General features: G+C 46.1%; 1 protein-coding gene across 1 annotated transcript in view; it reads right to left on the minus strand.

Moving 5' to 3' along the window:
* Positions 1-17,729, minus strand: part of LOC115395533 (X-linked interleukin-1 receptor accessory protein-like 2) — a 382,855-nt gene that overhangs the window by 300,435 nt on the left and 64,691 nt on the right. The window contains exon 2 of the mRNA XM_030101111.1: positions 17,221-17,335. Within this exon, the coding sequence (XP_029956971.1) occupies positions 17,221-17,314 (94 nt within the window). The 5' untranslated portion in view covers positions 17,315-17,335. The remainder of the gene's footprint in view (positions 1-17,220; positions 17,336-17,729) is intronic.

Below are 17,729 nucleotides of genomic sequence, written 5' to 3' on the forward strand. Positions count from 1 at the left end.
GCTTTCTTGTATCTGCTGTGAGTACAGACCAGAGCTGGGAGATTGGAGCCTGATCAAGTCATCTCCATGCCTTGTTTTTACTCTGACCATGTATCACACCAGGTGAATCTAATCAACCCTGCTCCTCAGCTTGTCTGTGATACATGGTGAGGGCAAAAACATGGCATGGAGATGACTTGATCAGACTCCAATCTCCCACCTCTGGTACAGACGGTACTGTTCACATAAATGCTAACAGATGCTAATGTGCTCACGGTGCTGAATGCAGGAGTTGTAGCCGTAGATCTGAGGCTGGTCCCTCCTCAACCTCAAGAAAAATGTTGTTCTTAACAAGAAGCTTCATGAGATTAGAAGTATTTCTGCCGCAGAGAGCGTAATCTGCATCGTATTTTGAAAAGTGGAGCTGTGATTTGGAGCGCTTTCTCGTCATGCTTGCTTTGTTGACATGCTAGCTACTGACGTCATTACGCTCTTCTGCGTGCAATGCTGTGTTCAGGTCCGGCATGGAAAATTGTCAACTCTTCCACTTCCTCATAGCGACAAGGATGTGTTCAGGTACTGTAACATGGCACCGTTTGATTTTACATGAATCGCTACTCAGTAGTACCAACAGAATTCAGTTGGTACCTATAGAACTACCGAATTCTCACATCCCTCACTGTGAGTCCAGATCAGGTCTTTGATATCCAGCTGAATGCCTGTAAAGGTAAATTCCAGCATTGATTCATTAACCAGAAACACGTTAGAGTCAAAAGTAGTTTAACACCTGTTTGTGTTCATTAATAGATGTTTATAAAGAACCTCTGAACCTGATCTGCTTTGAAACTATTACAAGAGAGCCTCCCTGAACTGGAAATTAGCCTTTTTCCTGACAGCAGAGCACTCATTTCCTTTGATTAGAACACAAAAGTGAAGATGATAATTTCCTCAGTCCTTCCTTACATCAAGCAGCTTTCAGGAGGAAACAACAATTAGTGCCTGTGTTGTGTCCTGAAAGCCTTCCCGACGCCACTCTGACTTTTAAAGACCATAATATAGCCTCATTTACATTCAGGGTCTTTAGGCTAAGGACGCTGTAATAGACAGTGACGGTATGTATTAGTGGTCTGCTGCTTTTCATTATGCAGCTAATGATTCCCTGTCAGCTCCTATTGAAAATGAACGAGTGGTACAAAAAGACAGAGTGGGAGGGCAGAAAAGAGGAGCACAGGACAAAGAGAGCACGAGTGAGACCTCTTTAGAAATCCGTGCTGGTAGAGTCAACCCGGCTGAACCGTCCTCAATGGCGTAAAGAGGAGAGCTACATTTAAACATTATCCGCAACACGGGGAGAGGGCGAGGGCGACAAGATCCAAGCAGCTTCGTTTTGAGCTCAATGAGAAGTTTACGGTCCATGGGTCGCAGCCAGCCTCAGTGAGATACCGTCAGCAAAATGGAAAAGTACACTTTCACAGCAGACACAATCCTGCCTTCAACATTAATGTCCTCGTCGTGCCATACATTGCTCAAACTCATTACCACCTCCACGCAGTCCTCTGCACAACATGAGTTCAGCTGAAAACAAAAAGTAGCAAGTCGAATCAGAACAGGACATCTTCATGTCCAACCTGGAGCCTCCACTGTTCCATGGACCTCTGCACAAGGAAATCACTAACAAACTCAAGGATGTGCAATTCTCCAAGTTTTTAAAGTCCAACATTAGCCAGTCAATGAAAGCAGGTAACTGGAGGATTCATTGAAATGGTAAACTTTCACACGGAGAGTTTACTTTACAACATCCCATCTGTGCATGTCGTGCACGTGATCCAATCAGAATACACTCACGAGTGAACAGGAGTGTTCACACAAGAGCTTTGAGTGCTTTAGGCTGTTTACAGAGGAAATGCTGGAGGCCATCAGGTCTACGTTCCTTTGCTTGGGAACTCATTTAAAGGTGGTTTCTGCTTCTTATGTGCAATTCTCTAAATTCCACTCAAACAAGGGAACTCAATATCAAATATAAGCAACTCACAACAGTTTCCATCACATATTCGATTAAATGTGTCCTCTAACAATTCATGTCGACAGTACTACAACAGGTGTAGCTGCAGAGGAAAAGAGCTGGACGAGGAAGTAGCCGTTTGCTTTAATGGCGAAGGTTTGATGCGTGAAGCGGTGGATTCACTGTGCTGAGATAGAAGGAAGAAAATGTCGGTGCTCATTCTAACGCACTCACGTTACTTTTGATTTAGTTTGTTGCTAACAGTTATCATAAAAAAGTGGATATAATGCGTCTGAAGTTGTCTGAATAAACATGAATGAAGACCTCTGAGCTTCAACATGACTCTTGTTGAACAAGTTGACTGGTGTTCACCTTGACTGTTACATCTGTCTGCTACTGCTAACATTCAACGTTTTCGAAGCACATTCTGTTATTTTAATATATTCTCTTAAAATCTGTAGCCTAATGAATTCTTTCTATACATTGTGTATTTCTTTTTTTTCCCCATCAAGCCTCCACCCCCCGATCGGCGAACACCAAGCGGTTAGCTATGGAGCCAAAACGTGAGCAGAAAGCTCCAACTTCATCTACAAGTTTAAATATTGACCGTATCAGCTTTGTTAATGCTTATAAACAGTATTTATAAAAGCTTTACCTGTGCGATTCCCTGCATTAGTTCCTTAGCAACAGCGCTGAAGCCTTGCAGGGTATCCAGCGTGGCGGAGGGTCAACGCCGCAGTACGATCCCGCCGCCGCCGCCGCGGAGAACCCTGCCTCGGTCTTAATAGTGGGAATACATCATTCAGTCTAATTAGGATGCCAATAGCAAATCCCTCCCAAGCAAATACGCTTCACGCACACACTGGAACACACATGCTCTTATGTGCACACACACACTCACACGCACACACACAGGGGTCCACATTATTCACTGGTAATTACAATGTCAATACGCAGTTACACAGCGGTGTGGCTTTACAGCACGGCCATCGTTTACACACAGACACGCGCGCTATCCTTTAATTGCCCTTCATTCAAATGCTTTAGTGCTTATTTTTACTTACTTACACACACACACACACACACACAAACACACACACAGTCCCACTTGTGCACCCGTCCATTCAGGCTCCCTACGGAGTCAATCTGCCACACTCCCTCCGCCCACCCCCTTCACCAAACTGTGTTTTGATGCATGGGACTTACACACACACACACACACACACACACACACACCCACACACATATCCGTGCTCACGCACAAGGTCAGCGAGTTAGTCTCAGGTTCATCAGTGTCGCCTCTCGCTGGCCGGGCTCGCCGTCCTGTCCCCGGAGGCTCACACATTGAAAAGCCATTTAGGGTGCAGCTTAACCACCGCTCACACGTCTCCCCTTCCCTCCGCTTCCCTCGCTTTCTCACCACCTTTACTTTTTTTTAAATCTCTGACTCTCTTGTCACTTTGATGCTGAACAACAGTTTAGTCTCAGGGCCAATTGCATACCACTTCTTCTTCTTAAGCCTGCTGTCTGGACAGTCTATTACAGTTTTTCTTCCCATCGAACAGAAACAACAGGGCAATGGAATCAGAGGCAGAAAGGAGAGGAGTAAACACAGACGCATCACGGCTTCTATCATCCCTCTATTGTGAGTATATTTAGTGTTTCACATCCAGGACCTCAGTTCTCAAACGATATCTATTGCTTCAGCACGGTCTCCATGAGTACAAGTTTCATATTTCAATGAAAAAAATATCAGAAAATTGAAAGACTTTCGGTGAGAAGCGCTCACTGCATGCTGAAAATGAATCAGCTGCAATGGAATTTACCAAAACTCAAATCACAACCAGAAACATATGTTCAGGCATAAATACACTTTGGGTATTTTGCATGAAAGAGCGGAGCGGCTGAGTCCGGGACTCTCTGGAAATGCACCCGACCTTCACTCAGCAGTACCTGAACGCCACCTGTGCAGAGATGCAAATGGAGCAGGTGCGCCGTGAAACATGCCGCTAAACGCCATGCTAAGTAATTCACATTTTTCAGACTCACAGCTGAGTTTTCATGCAGCAAATTTCAACCATATAATTTTTGCTTGTAAACTTGGATTAAAAAAAAAAAAAAATCAAATTTCGAGATAAAAATTTCTAAATTCACAGTTGCCAACAAAAATGTGTCTCGAACCGAAACATGTTTCGAAATATGGGAAGATAAACTTTTACGACTGCCCTCTGAAACGGAACCATCCAGAAGCAACAGGACTCAAACTTCCTCCGGCTGATCTGAGGCGGCGGTCCGGTTCTGGAGGTTCTGCTTCCACCTGACGCCGCCCTCCATGTTCACCGGAGCCAGCAGCTTCGACGTGCGAGCCCGCTGGGAAACCAGGCTCTCTGCATTCAATTATCTGCTGCTATTAGCCCCCCTCCCCCCCGCCCCTCTACCCATCACCCTCCTCTTCCCCTCTTCATCACCTCACTTATTTTTTGGGTTTCTTTCCTCTTTTTTCTGCATCCGCCTTCTGATTCTGCTGCTTCGATACCGTCAGCCCCGCCCCCCCCCCCCCCCCCCCCCCCCCCCCCCCCCCGTCCCCCCCGTCCTCCTGTCCTCCTGTCCCTGCTTCCCCCTCCTCTGATCTGCTCTCCTGGCTCAGGCCCAGCTAAATTACCAGTTCTCCAGAGCGACGGTGACAGAGTGCAGAACTTAATTACACAGCGGCTGACAGCGAGGACTATGTCTTGGATTTCCTCCTCTTCTTCTTCTTCTTCTTTCTTCTTCTCTCCACTCCCTCCTCTCTCTTTGTGTTTCCTTTTCATTGCCCCTACTTGTTTTTCTTCTCTGCTGACTTTCTTTTTGTCTCCCCTCCTGCTTATTAACGCCTGGTTCCAGAGCGGCGCTCGCTGTGGCCTTATTACCGGCTGGCAGAGTTTGAGGCGGCGGGAGAGCGCCGGAGCCGCGGCGTTGGGAGGGGGGACGGGTCGCGTTGTCTCGTGATTGGCCAAAACTCAAAGCAAACACTGGAGAAGCCTGCTTGGACTGCTCTGCACAATCATCCTCTACATGACGTGTTCACCGAGGTGTTTTGGCGCCAAAGCGGCTCGGCGAGACGGACTGGCCGCCGCTTTCTGAGCGGTGAAACGTTCGAAGACGCCGAACGGGGTTTTGGGGATACGACTCATGAGCACAGATATGATGTGAAGGCTAACAAACATACTGGAGACAATAAACAGAGAAAAATAAAATGTAATCTTGGTCAAAAGTCAAAACAGAAGATAAACAACAAAGCCGGCAAAGAAAAGTCACGAGGAGCTGCTGAGAGAACGACTCCAGTCACGATAAAACAGCTTCTCTGCTGAGTTTCTACCTTCTTATATTAATCCAACATCTAAAACTAAGCAAAGAGGATTCTGGGTATTTGTGAGTCACGGCAGAATTAGCAAGAGGTAAAAACTGAGATTTATATGTGGCATAATTTTTCCAATCTGAAGCTTAAATCGTATATTGTGAATTACTGTGTGTCGTTAGCGGCGATCTGATTGGGCCCAGCGATGCATTAAGTCAGTCTTTATGAGAAGCATGGATTAGGCTCATCATGTGTGTGTTTAAACACACACACACACACACACACACACACACATATATAAAGAGGGCTGTAAACATATAAGAAGCTGTTTATATTGAGCTGCAGCATCACTAAGCCGCAGATGACATGTGTAGAATGTGGTTATTTAAAGCAAACCGCTTTCTTACATATCTCTAATTCAGGCCTTACCGTGGTACACAGAATCATGAAATCCCATTGGATGTGTGAACAGCAGTGTGTGTTTGTGCATCTCTGCAGGTCGGTGTGTGTTTCCCTGCAGCTCTCAGCGCGCCGTTTGTTTTTACACAAGGCAGCTGCTCCGGCTTCCACTTGTCCTCCGCAAATGTAATCTTATTTATTAGTGCTGCCGTCACTAACCTGCCTGTGTGTGTTACTTTTAGTGTGTGTGTGTGTGTGTGTGTGTGTAGGTGGATGCATAAAGTCCATACCTGTGTGTGTGCATATATGGTGTGATCAAGTTCCTGAGTGTGAGGCTTTCCATACTGTATAATTCATCACTGTATTATAAATTTATAGTATTGCAGATTGAGATAAAACTGTGGTGACACGTTGATGTGTGTGTGTGTGTGTGTGTGTGTGTGTGTGTGTGGGGGGGGGGGTTCTTAAAGGTGAAATGGACATCATCAGAATTCAGATCACAAATAAAACTTTCAAGCAAGCTAAAGATTTAAAGAAATATCTGCATGCGTGCGTGTGTGTGTGTGTGTGTGTGTTAAATGTGTTGGTGCATATGTTCACATCTTTCTGCACAATCAAAGCGTGTGCATGTGGCGAGGGGGTAATTAATGGGGGCTGCATATAGCTGCTTACCTCTGGGCCCTCTGTCAAAATTAATTGCAGTCATGTGCATGACACACACACACACACACACACACACACACACACACACACACACACACACACACACACACACACACACACACACACACACACACACACACACACACACACCTTCATCTAGAGGAATGGCAGAATGTGTTTTTCTTCTATTGCTGTTCGATAAACTGCTGACTCAAAATTCATTTTTCCTCATTAAAACCTCCACCAGTGATGAATATGTAAATATGCTCAGTCTTTTTTTTTTTTTTTTTCAAATCCAAACTCGCGGCAGCTTCAGAGAGTTGGATGTGTGTTTCTCGGTTTCTGAACACACTCATTCATGCTGGTTCAGACACACCTCGGATTCTCATCGCAGTGAGGCGCCATTAAAAAGCCCGCTTCAAGAACGCAAAGTTTATCTTGGAATTAAAAATTCTAACAATCTGTTTGGCATTCCAAATACTGAGGAGACTTTAGAAGAGGAATCTGTTTACGCTCCGTGACTTTACCAACTCTGCCTTCACTGACTGCTGCTGGAATGAAACAGACAGGGGGGGGGGGGGGGGGGGGGCGAGCTGTGCACGAGGAGCTGTGCAGACTGCGTCAGAGATGGGCGGAGCTGTGCATTGTGGGCGGAGCTGTGCATTGTGGGCGGAGCTGTGCAGCACCAAGCCTTTCAGCGCTCAACATGGCTGCCAGGGGGAGATTCAGGGATTGCTTAAATATGCGTGAATGGTTCAGGAAACAACTCCATGCGTCTTTTCAATGGGGAAATGACACTAATAGCATTATACAAAGCTCAAAAAAGTGGATTTTGCATAATAGCCCTCCTTTAAGTTATGTAGTTTAAACTTATATGAAGTTGAAGTAATGGTAATAATAATAGATTATTTAATAAGGCACACGTTTCTAAAGTTAGTTGAGTTGAGTTTTTATTTGAGAATGTTTCTTGTTCTTCATGCATGGTGCTGAAATTCCATCCTCAAACCTGAGTTCTCACTGCATCGAACTCTCTCTTCTGAAATCTGCAGGTAAATCACAGCAGCTGCCTGTTTTCCCAGAAATCCCAGGTGCGGAGCTCCAAATGACTACTGTGTTTACCCTCCCTCTCTCTTTTTTTTTTGTACAGTGTAAAAGTGGCGTGTGTGTGTTTGTGTTTACCCTCCCTTGCTGTTTGTACAGCCGGCTGCATCGGGATTTGTCGCAGGTGTGCTGAAGGTCAGGCGTGTGAGCGTGCATGCAGAGCGGAAAGCACCGCCGCGTCGGCCTCCATCAATATTTGACTGCAGACCCACAGCAAGGATGAATCTTTAATATGACCTTGGAGTACAACAAAGACACTGAGATGAGGAGGAGGAGGAGGAGGAGGAGGAGGAGGGGGCGAGTGACAGAGAGCGGGCGGGACAAAGTGGAGACGGGAGTTCAGCAGTTCAGCTTGCGGTTGTGACGTCTTGGACCTGAGTGAGGCGCCGTGGGAACCGGAGCCGGCGCTCCGGGGGTCTCCGTGCCGCTTTACACCGTTTCCGTTACACGCTCACCGAAAACAAACATGATCCGCTGGTACGGCAGATTAAACAGGACCGGAGGAAGACAAAATGGCAGAAAGAGTGAGAATTTGTGTGAAACCATCATCATCGTCATCTGCTGTCCCACCACAGCAAAGAAGTTAAGAGTAAAAAAGAAGCCTAATTCAGGCTTCCAGCGAAAATGTGTCATTTCCATGTTCTCATTGACAGAGGACACTGGCATTGTTTGTACCGTGGAAACGTGAAAAACGCAGAAAGAGATGTAAGTTTCCCTGTTAGGCCAGTAGAGGGTGCTGCTGTGAAACCACAGAACAATCTGCTGTAAGAATGAACGACTTTAACAGGTGGACAGACGACCATGGTCGATTGTTATTCAAGTGACTGTCAACTCTAAAAGCAGGATCTGGACTGGGACCAGGAGGATCTGGAGGAAATGCTGTTATTTATTCATCTACTGCAGAAGAACGTTTCTTCAGCCGTGGTGAGCACACACAGCGTTTCAATCAGTTTCAACAGAAACAATGCCGGAGTGCTTTTTATTGATATAAACATGTAAACTGCACACTTTTACATCTTTTTTTTTTTTCGTGCAGCACTTTGGTCCACTGTGGTGTTTTTAAAGTGGTTTATAAAGAAAGTTACTTGATTGCTGTTGAAAACCTCAGAAACTATTTTTTAAAAAGTTGGGTTTTCAGTGGCTCCGATCAGCGTTATCATCTGAACAGAACTTCTGTAATATTTCCTACCATTTCTAATACTATGAGACAAGACGTTACCGTTCCTACATGGTTATGTAATGTTCGCCTGTTTAACTGTTGACTGTGGAAAATTGCAAAAAAAAAAATCCTTTAATCTCCACACACACACAGAAATGAAGACACAGAGGATTCAGCATTTCCTCGACCGACGCACTCAGCAGTGTGTTCCTCGACTTCTCTGAGGCAGTCGGTCTACCAGAGGCCATTTGACACTAGTTGGTTTCATCCAAAGCAAAGGGGTGCGAACGGTTAAAGAAGAAGACTGGAGACTTGGTTACCAGGCAACATGCTGGCTTTCTTCTGGCCAGATCTGGCGATGGCAGAGCGCTTCCTGCTGAGAAAGGAGCCTGTGGCTGTGCCTGCCGAATCTGAAATGGTCCGCACAACCAGAAAATGGAGTTTAGCGTCCACAACTCAGGCTTTAAAAAACGGTACCATTTTCAGGCCCATTTTAAATGAAGCACATGGAGGAATTCGCAGAGGCCACGCAGCTATAACATAAACAGAGAACTGTGTGTATCACACAACAACCACTTGCCAAAATTCATATTGGTTTCCTTTCCACATTCCAAAAAGAAACACCCATGAGTTTCATTTTGATCTTAAATGATGTGTGTGTTAAGGCATAACCCGTTGGGTTGGCTCCAACCAATTTTCTCTGATCATCAGGACTCAGTCCCACCTGAAAAATCACAATTATTTCTATTTCAACAAATAATTGTCAGAATTTACTCAGTTCCACAACATTATTCTGTGTATTGAGTCCAAATCCATCAATTCATTTCCTCCAGATGCTCCATCCGTCTTTCAGCTGATTCCAGTCTTTCACACATCATTCGTACTTTGGAAACAGAGTTCAGTGTGAGAGATGTAGAAACAGCCTAAAAACAAACTAAAATAACGACGTTTGTGCCTTTTTTCCCCCCAAAGCTGGTCTCCTGAACAAGAGATTCATGCTCCGTTGCTGAGACTTCAGCAGCTAATCAGTCAGCGTCTACACATTCAGATGTCTGAAAACGGCAAGCCGAGAGCGACCGGCGCAAAAACATCACGTAAGTTATTTGCCGAATCTCTGCCGTGGAGGTACATCACTTATCTGCACCATTCGGCGTCCCAAAGCAGAACCCGAAACCCGTCCGCGGCTCTCCAGCTGCCGGAGTACAATAAGAGCTCATAAATGTTGAATGGCTCTCATTCCCTGCTCTATTTCTCCTGTTCTGTCGCTGTCTGAATCCTGCAGAATGGTGAATAAGTCATTTGCCTTCTTGCCCTCAGCTCGTTGAGCAACACAAAGAACAGTGGCGATGAAATACGCATCGCTCCAGAAATGTCGGCCGAGTGGAAGAAGAAGTCATTTCATGCCGTCTGTTTGGAATGTCAGCCGCGCTTTCCTCCACTCCTCTCACATTTTTCACATTTTTGGGGGCTGTACGTGATTTCGGCTGTTTAGAAATGGATTTTGGTCAAGATGAAGCTTTTTTTCCAGTTTTGAAAAATGACAGTTGGACAACATTTTGGTTGTTTTTTTTCCAAGCAGTGCCAGCAGATGGAAGGAAATCTCCACACACAGCACATTTCTGAGAGGAGAATGGAGCTGGGTGTTTGGCACGGGAAGCTCCGACTCCTCCTTAAAGCAGAATTCACTTCTTCGTCTTTTGTTTTCCCTTCTGATCGTCCACCGGTGTGACAGTCTTCCAAATGTGTTGCCCACTCTTCCATGCAACATTTACTGCGTCCCAAGATGTTCTCGGGGTTTTCTTGTTTGAAATCCCCCTGCGGCTGCTCAGATCAGCGCTGGTCTGTTCTGTGGTCGATCTGGTGACCTGAGCAGAGGTTCAGAGGTAGTGATATGATGGAGAGTTCATCCAGCGCCCGGGGCGGAGAGGACTCCACCAACCACGCTTCCACCGCCGGGTTTCCAGCCGAAAACTTTCCTTTGCTCTGGACCGAACATGTCAACTGTTATTGTACCAAAACAAATCCACCCTGGAGTCATTTGTCCAGATCTCTGCATGAAGCCTTTTAGCAGGAATCCTAAATACACATGTCATTGGTTACTGGTTTGTTATTGTCATCAATTCAAAAAGGAGAGAAATAGTTTACTTTTTAGAGTCCAACACAACTTGAGAACACTGTGGACGTCTTAGAACTTCAGGAAGGGTCTGGAAGAGAAAATTCCAGCATATCAAAGGCACAAAGCATCCATTTCTGATTCGTTACAGATTAATCAACTCACCTCTGCCATCAGTGCAGAGTTTTCATGTTTTCCCTGAGCGTCTGGGGCTAGCTCCTGCACCCTGCCACCCGGACTGGAGGAAACTGACGGATGGATTTAAACTCAGGAGCTATTTCGACTCTAAAATGTTTACCATTCGGCTTCATCCAAATACGTGGTTTTTTTTGTTTTTTTTTTCAAGCAGAGTCCTTCTTTTTTTGCAGAAGCGACTGTTTTACGGCGTCTTACATTCGTATTCCACTGAGCAGCAAAGTCGATTACAGCCAAGCGTGAAAAACAAGAGCGTCATCGTTTTACAGGGGAAATCTGTCTGCATCACAACTCCAGGTTTCTCCAACGCTAAATCAACTGCAGCCACAGACCGGATGTGTGTGTCTCACACACACACACACATTTATTCCTAACACACACAGAAACAAAATGTGTTACTTGTCATCTGTCTTATCCTATCACACACACACAGTCTATACCAACTATACAATTAGGATATGCTGCATACTTAATTGCATGCATCCCTGTGTCTCGTTCAATCATGCACACACACACACACACACACACACTCCTTCCTCATTATACACTGTGGAAATGTTGCAATGATGTGAGCCTCACTTTAAGTCTGATTCTGTTCCACACGTTTCCGTCGCCTTTCTGGTACAGTACATCCAACACACACACACACACACACAATGCAGATACATACATTTCACACACACTGCACAATACACATCGTCCCCATAGACAAACCACACATGCACGGATACAAAACACACAACCCGTGTAACTCTAAATGTGGATATATTGGATATGTTGTAGAACCAACTGCAAGAATCCTCTGTCTTGTTCCATTGAAGAGGCAGACACACACACACACACACACACACACACACACACACACACACACACACACACACACACACACACACACACACACACACACACACACACACACACACACACACACACACACACACACACACACACACACACACACACACACACCACACACACACACACACACACTTGCACACACACACTCGCCGTCATCCTTGTGCTGCTTTGCATGCTAGGAGTTAATTTGCGATTAGATCACACTGAGATCTAATCGCTCTTGATCTCAGGTTTTAGCTGCGTCAGAGCGCGTGCGCACACACACACACACACACACACTCACAAGAGTGTTCAGTCACAGTGGCGCACTAATGCAAACACACACACACACACACACACCCAAAGCATCCCTCTCAGCACATCATGCCGACACCAAAAGTCTTTCAGATAAAGCAGGGAGGCTGAGTGGAGGAAACAGAGTCAAATGGGACTAAAAAGACTCTCACGCACGTGAATCTTCCCTATGAGCACACAGAACGTTTCTTCTGCATGTCTGGTTGTTGTTGTCACTCCTCTCTGCGTGGAGGAGAGCAGCAGGGCTCCAGATGTTATCGCCCTGCTCACTATTTTTGGTTATCTGTTGTTCTTGTCTGGAGCCAGGAAGCAGATCTGGCTTCTGCTGCAAAGACAAAAGGACAGAGGATGAAGAAACGCTGCATAAGTTTCCATTTGAGGCCCTCATTTCTGGTCTCATAACGAACTCCAGGAGATAAAGGTGTAAATGTGGCGTTGTAGAGCAGGAGTGTGCACGGACAGGAGGAGGTCGACGCCAAAACACCGAAGAAAGAAACAGTGAAAACAGCCTGGATGGAAAACAGAGAACAAGCTAAGAAACTCGTTTACTGTGTAGTTACTTCAACACTATTAGCTCCCGTCTCATTTTTCATCTGTTGTGGCTGGAAGTAGACGAAGCACACGAAGAGGAAACCCTCGAGAGCAGACGGGAAGGAGTTCTGACATTATCGACATCAGGAGTACATCTGCATGTCTGGAAGTGAAGGTTCGGCGGATGGATGAGCTCCACTCTGATGAGCACGTCTGCACATCTGAGAGTTTTATGTAAATCACAACAGACTTCAACGTTAAACAGGAACTAACAACTCTGAAGGAATGAATAACCTCTTGGGAGTTAAATCAGGTGAAATGTAATTATTCTAAAACTCACTCTTGTTGTAAAATTCATGAAGTGAACCCTAATAATGATTGTGTAGATGGAGTTCATCTGCGGTTTGATTGCTGGACGGTCAATATTGTGTTTTATGAGACTTTGTGGAAAAACTCAAGACAGAAAAAAATTTAATAATAGAAGTAGAACAGAAACCCTGACACCGAGGAGCAAAATGGCACTGAACCCGACTCAAACATTTCTCTACTGCACAAGATCATGTCATTTAAAAAGATTCACACTTTATATGGTCGAACACGAGGCCACGTGTGCATCTTAAACCTCTTTCAGTTCATGAAGTTTCAACTGAGAGCCACATTTAGGCTCCGTTCACACGACCATGATTCCAGTTAGTACACAACATTTTTTGCGTTTTATTTCCAGGAAAGTTTCGTGTCATTGTCAGGTCATCCAACACGAAACACAACAAAGGTTTTGTTCTCACTTGACCATGTTGCCACGTAAATGAGGTCTGAACCAGCACCGGTCTGGCTAATGTTCGTATGATGACTCCGTCCTCGCAAACCCAGCTGTGAGTGGTGTTAACATAAGATGGATTGCTCTTTAAGAGCGAGTTTTGGTATCAGTTTAGTTCTTTTTAAATAAAAAATGAAAATGCAGAATTAATAATTCAAAAGAAAATCAGAAGTTCAGAGGGACATTATTACCACCATCATTTTGATCTTCTGAAGTTCAAGAAGAAGCGACACGCTTTAACCAGGAAAACCCCGTGACCTCTGCGCCGTGGAGGAGCTGAGGCCAGCCAGCCTGCACGAGGGCCGCCCATCATCTGGGGTGAGGCGGGGATTCCCGTGCACCTTTTTATCTCAGGATCATTTCTGTTGTTTTGGGTCTGATCGTTGCAGGAAATTGCTTCAAAGCGCGTGATCGCACCTCACCACCCTGCGGCTCGATGCAGAGCGTCGCCTTTAGCTGCAGCAGGTGCAGAATCAAAGCAGTTCAGCACCGCGGGGGGAGACGCACACGAGGAAAGTGTAGTTCCTATCCATATGGTGTCCAGCTACACACACGCACGCACACACATGCACACACACACACACACACACACACACACGAAAAGAGAGAAAAGATCTGAAATCCTATCTTTGGCCGACTGCAGCGCTCGCCCACATAAATGTCCGCTTGGCTCTGCTCTGATCACATAATTGCTCTGCGCACACCTCTCCCACACACACACACACAGACACACACACACACACACACACACACACACTCATCCAGCGAGCGTACACTAAAGCTCACCGAGGGAGTTCACACATACATACTCTTAAAACCAGGATATGTACGGCGCCCACACACACATGCATGCGGCACACACGGCTCCGTTCAGTATGCCAGCGCTCACACATGCAGGTGAGTGCGCGCGTACACACACACACACACACACTCGCAGCAAATACCAAACAAAAACTCCCACCAGGCCTCCCACGCACCGCCAGCGCGGCGGAGACGCAGACGCGCTGAAAGCAGGAGGTGAAGGGGAGCCGCAGTGCGATGAGACGGCTCTGAAGACCGTCCTCCTCACTGAACAACAAACTCCGCTCAACTGCAAGACTTCTCTCTCTTTTTTTTTTTTTTTTTTTTTAAACTTTCCCAAATATGAATCACTTTTTGGTTCCCTCTTCTTGCAGCCTGGATTTGCCAGAAAGCAGCAGGAGGGCCGACTTCGTGTGGGAGTGAGGAGCGCCGGAGGACAGACCGGAGGACGGCGTCTCTTCGGCTTGACCCGGCTTCGAGGCGCTGCTGGCTGCTGAGCTGCAGTCACCATCCCCATCGCTCCCTTCGTTTCACAGGAAGCCAACGCAGGGCAAGATTTCCCTACGAGCGAGGAACCGATCAGTGAACCGACCGACCGACCGACCCGGCTTCTCCTTCACCACTGGAATATTCACAACACCACAAGAAGACAGATTGAGAAATACTGACTGAGCAGAGCGTTAGCTGGGAGAACGAGTTTGTGAAAATGAGTTTGGTACAATGATGTTAGAGATGCATGAATACGTTGAAAAGTTCAGTCTACAGCAGAGGCGTCCAACACGTTTCAGTCCAGCGCCCACATGAAGCCCAGTTTCATCCTGAGAGGACGGAATCACCTGACAGCCTGGCGTCGAGGCTAATGCTAGTTTGTTAGCTTTCCTGACCGACTCACTGGGATCTCAGCTCAAGTCTCAGTGCTGTCGCATACTTGTAAGAAATTGTTTTTTAAGAAAAAAATTAATGTTTCCACTGAACTTTTACAGTTTCTGGGCGGTTAGGCGGGCCGGACTGGAGCCTCTTGCAGACACGAGCCTTATGTTTGACACCACTGGTCTGACTAGCAGCCAGTTTGTTGTGGACTTGATTGCTCCTTCATTTCTCAGAAGTGGCACGGAGGCGGTGCGGTGGATTGATCCGCTCTGCTGCCGTTGCAGCCTGTGCAAAGTTTTGACGCGGCAACGAAGGTGCAACAGCAGTGAGAGGGTGTGTGTGTGTGTGTGTCTGCGTGTGGATAATCCCACACACACATTCTCCAGCTCTGCAGCAGGGAGCAGCTGGCTGCTGGAAATCACACATCGAATACGCTCAATTCATGCATACAGGGAATAACAAAAGGCTACTGGTTCGGTTTAATGTCTCCTAATTTAGGAGAAACATAAAAGTTGAAGTTTCAGTTCTGTTTTCTTTCACCTAACTATAGTTTCTAAAAGTGTCGAGGCTGTTAACACGTCTCATGTCCTAAATGGGACTAATAGTAAACAATCGGTTGATCATCTATCATGAAAACGGCCTTGATCAAGTTTAAACGTCCGAGCTCTTTAGAGGAACAACCCAAAGCAAAATATTTCCTGTTATGGCAAAAAAATAATGAAATAAGACCCTGTTTACACAACAGCGTTTCAAGGGATAATGTTCGTTTTTGTGTCAGAAATGCTGTGAATTTACACAAAACATTTGAAAACGATATCCATTTACACAGCAACAAACACTGAAAATGATGTAGTTTTCAAGTTGGGCCACTAGTGGGTGCTGTTTGTTGTCTTGGTCACGAAAACTCTGGTATGTTGTCGTGTAAACAGGGCCTCAGTCCGTCTGTACTCAGAACTATGATTTTAACCGAATGAAGCTGGATGACCTTCGATCAACACACCGCTTAAAGGAACGTCTGATCTGAGGAGACGAATTTGATGAAATAACAGAAACCTGCTCAAACCTTGATGAAAAGTTGTGGGCAGTATTAAATTAGCTGGAGGAGGCGTTGTGATACATTTCTGAAACGCTGAGTGCGTGCAATTACAAAGCCTCTCTGAAGGATTGTAATGGTTCCCCTCCAACTCCCTGGACGGAACCGGCAGCACCAACACTCTCCCTCATGAGCGAGCGAAACCGTGAGACATGATTACATTACAGCACAATCAATTCTAACTGCATTGTTATAATTAGATGACCTGAGCTTGCTAAAAGAAAGAAAGAATGCTAAGTAATTTTCTGTGTTTTTATCACTTTAAGGACTTGGCAGCGGCGCGTGACAATAACATTACGGACGCCGCCGGTAATGACGGGCGCTGCTTGGAAACAAGTGCGACAAAGAGAAGGCAGGGACAACTTCGCACGCCGCCCGTACTTAACTCGCCAGGAAAACGTTCCGCGCATCGATCGCCCAATCAAACGCTCGCCGTCAAACTGATCAGCGAGACACAACAAATTGATTATGAATAAAAGACCATCAGCAGATCTGTCATCAAGCGGCCCGCTGATGCACAAACCAGCACGATGGCGGCGGCGGCAGTCAGACAAGCTTATCATTACACCCCCTCAGCAGACCGAGCCGGCCCGGCGACACAGAGCCTCTGCAGAGGAGTGTTATCTGAGGCAGGCAGAGGTGTTGATTGTGGAGTAGAAAGCAGTGGCTTGAACAAAAAAGCAGAAACATATATCCATCGCATCGAGTCAAAAGGTGTCAATGCATCAGAAATGACAAGGCCGGAGAAAATTGCTAGGCGGAGGGAAAACGGCAAAGAGCATGTCTTTGACAACACCGGGGAAAATAAGAGCGAGGAGGGCGAGAATGAGGAAAGACAAGAGCTGGCATTATCGGGACGGGGCTGGAGGAGAGTGTTTGTCAGGGAAAGCGGCGGCGAGAAAGAAAGAAAAACAAGAAAGCCGTCTGAAATGTTTCAGCGTACGGCAGCTAACTTCTCCCTGAAGGGGGGGGGCGGCACCAAGCGACTACAGAAACGCTGCACCCTACCGGAGTTCCTCTTGGAGATGTACTTGACGTCGTCACAGGCTCCCGAGGCGAAGAGCAGCAGCAGCAGGAGGAAGAGGAGGGATGAGGTCTTCATCTCTCCGTTCTCCACTGGCACCTTGAGAGAAAGAACAGACAGGAGAGGAGACGTCAGGAAGTTCAGAGACCATGATCCACAAACCATTCAGGCTCTCATTCAAATCCAACAGGAGCTAAAAGTGTCATATTCAAACAATTTATCAAAAATGTGACAGAATACAATCATTCCATTGAAAACGCCGTATATCAGCCTGCAGCGATGCTAGTTTACCACACTCAATCTGGTTTCCATTGTTCGTTGTTCAAACAATGAGTTTGAACTGTCGTGTAAACGGGCTCTCAGTTGATGAAACTGCTTCAGGAAGTTAGGATGAGCTTGAATGTGAGGGCAGAAAACTTTAACCTCCAGAATACGACAGAGTGCATCGCTGAGGATTTTAATTAAGGTCTTCAGAGGTCTTCTACAACTCACA

The sequence above is a fragment of the Salarias fasciatus genome, chromosome 2 (assembly GCF_902148845.1).
Source record: "Salarias fasciatus chromosome 2, fSalaFa1.1, whole genome shotgun sequence".
Lineage (NCBI taxonomy): Eukaryota > Metazoa > Chordata > Actinopteri > Blenniiformes > Blenniidae > Salarias > Salarias fasciatus.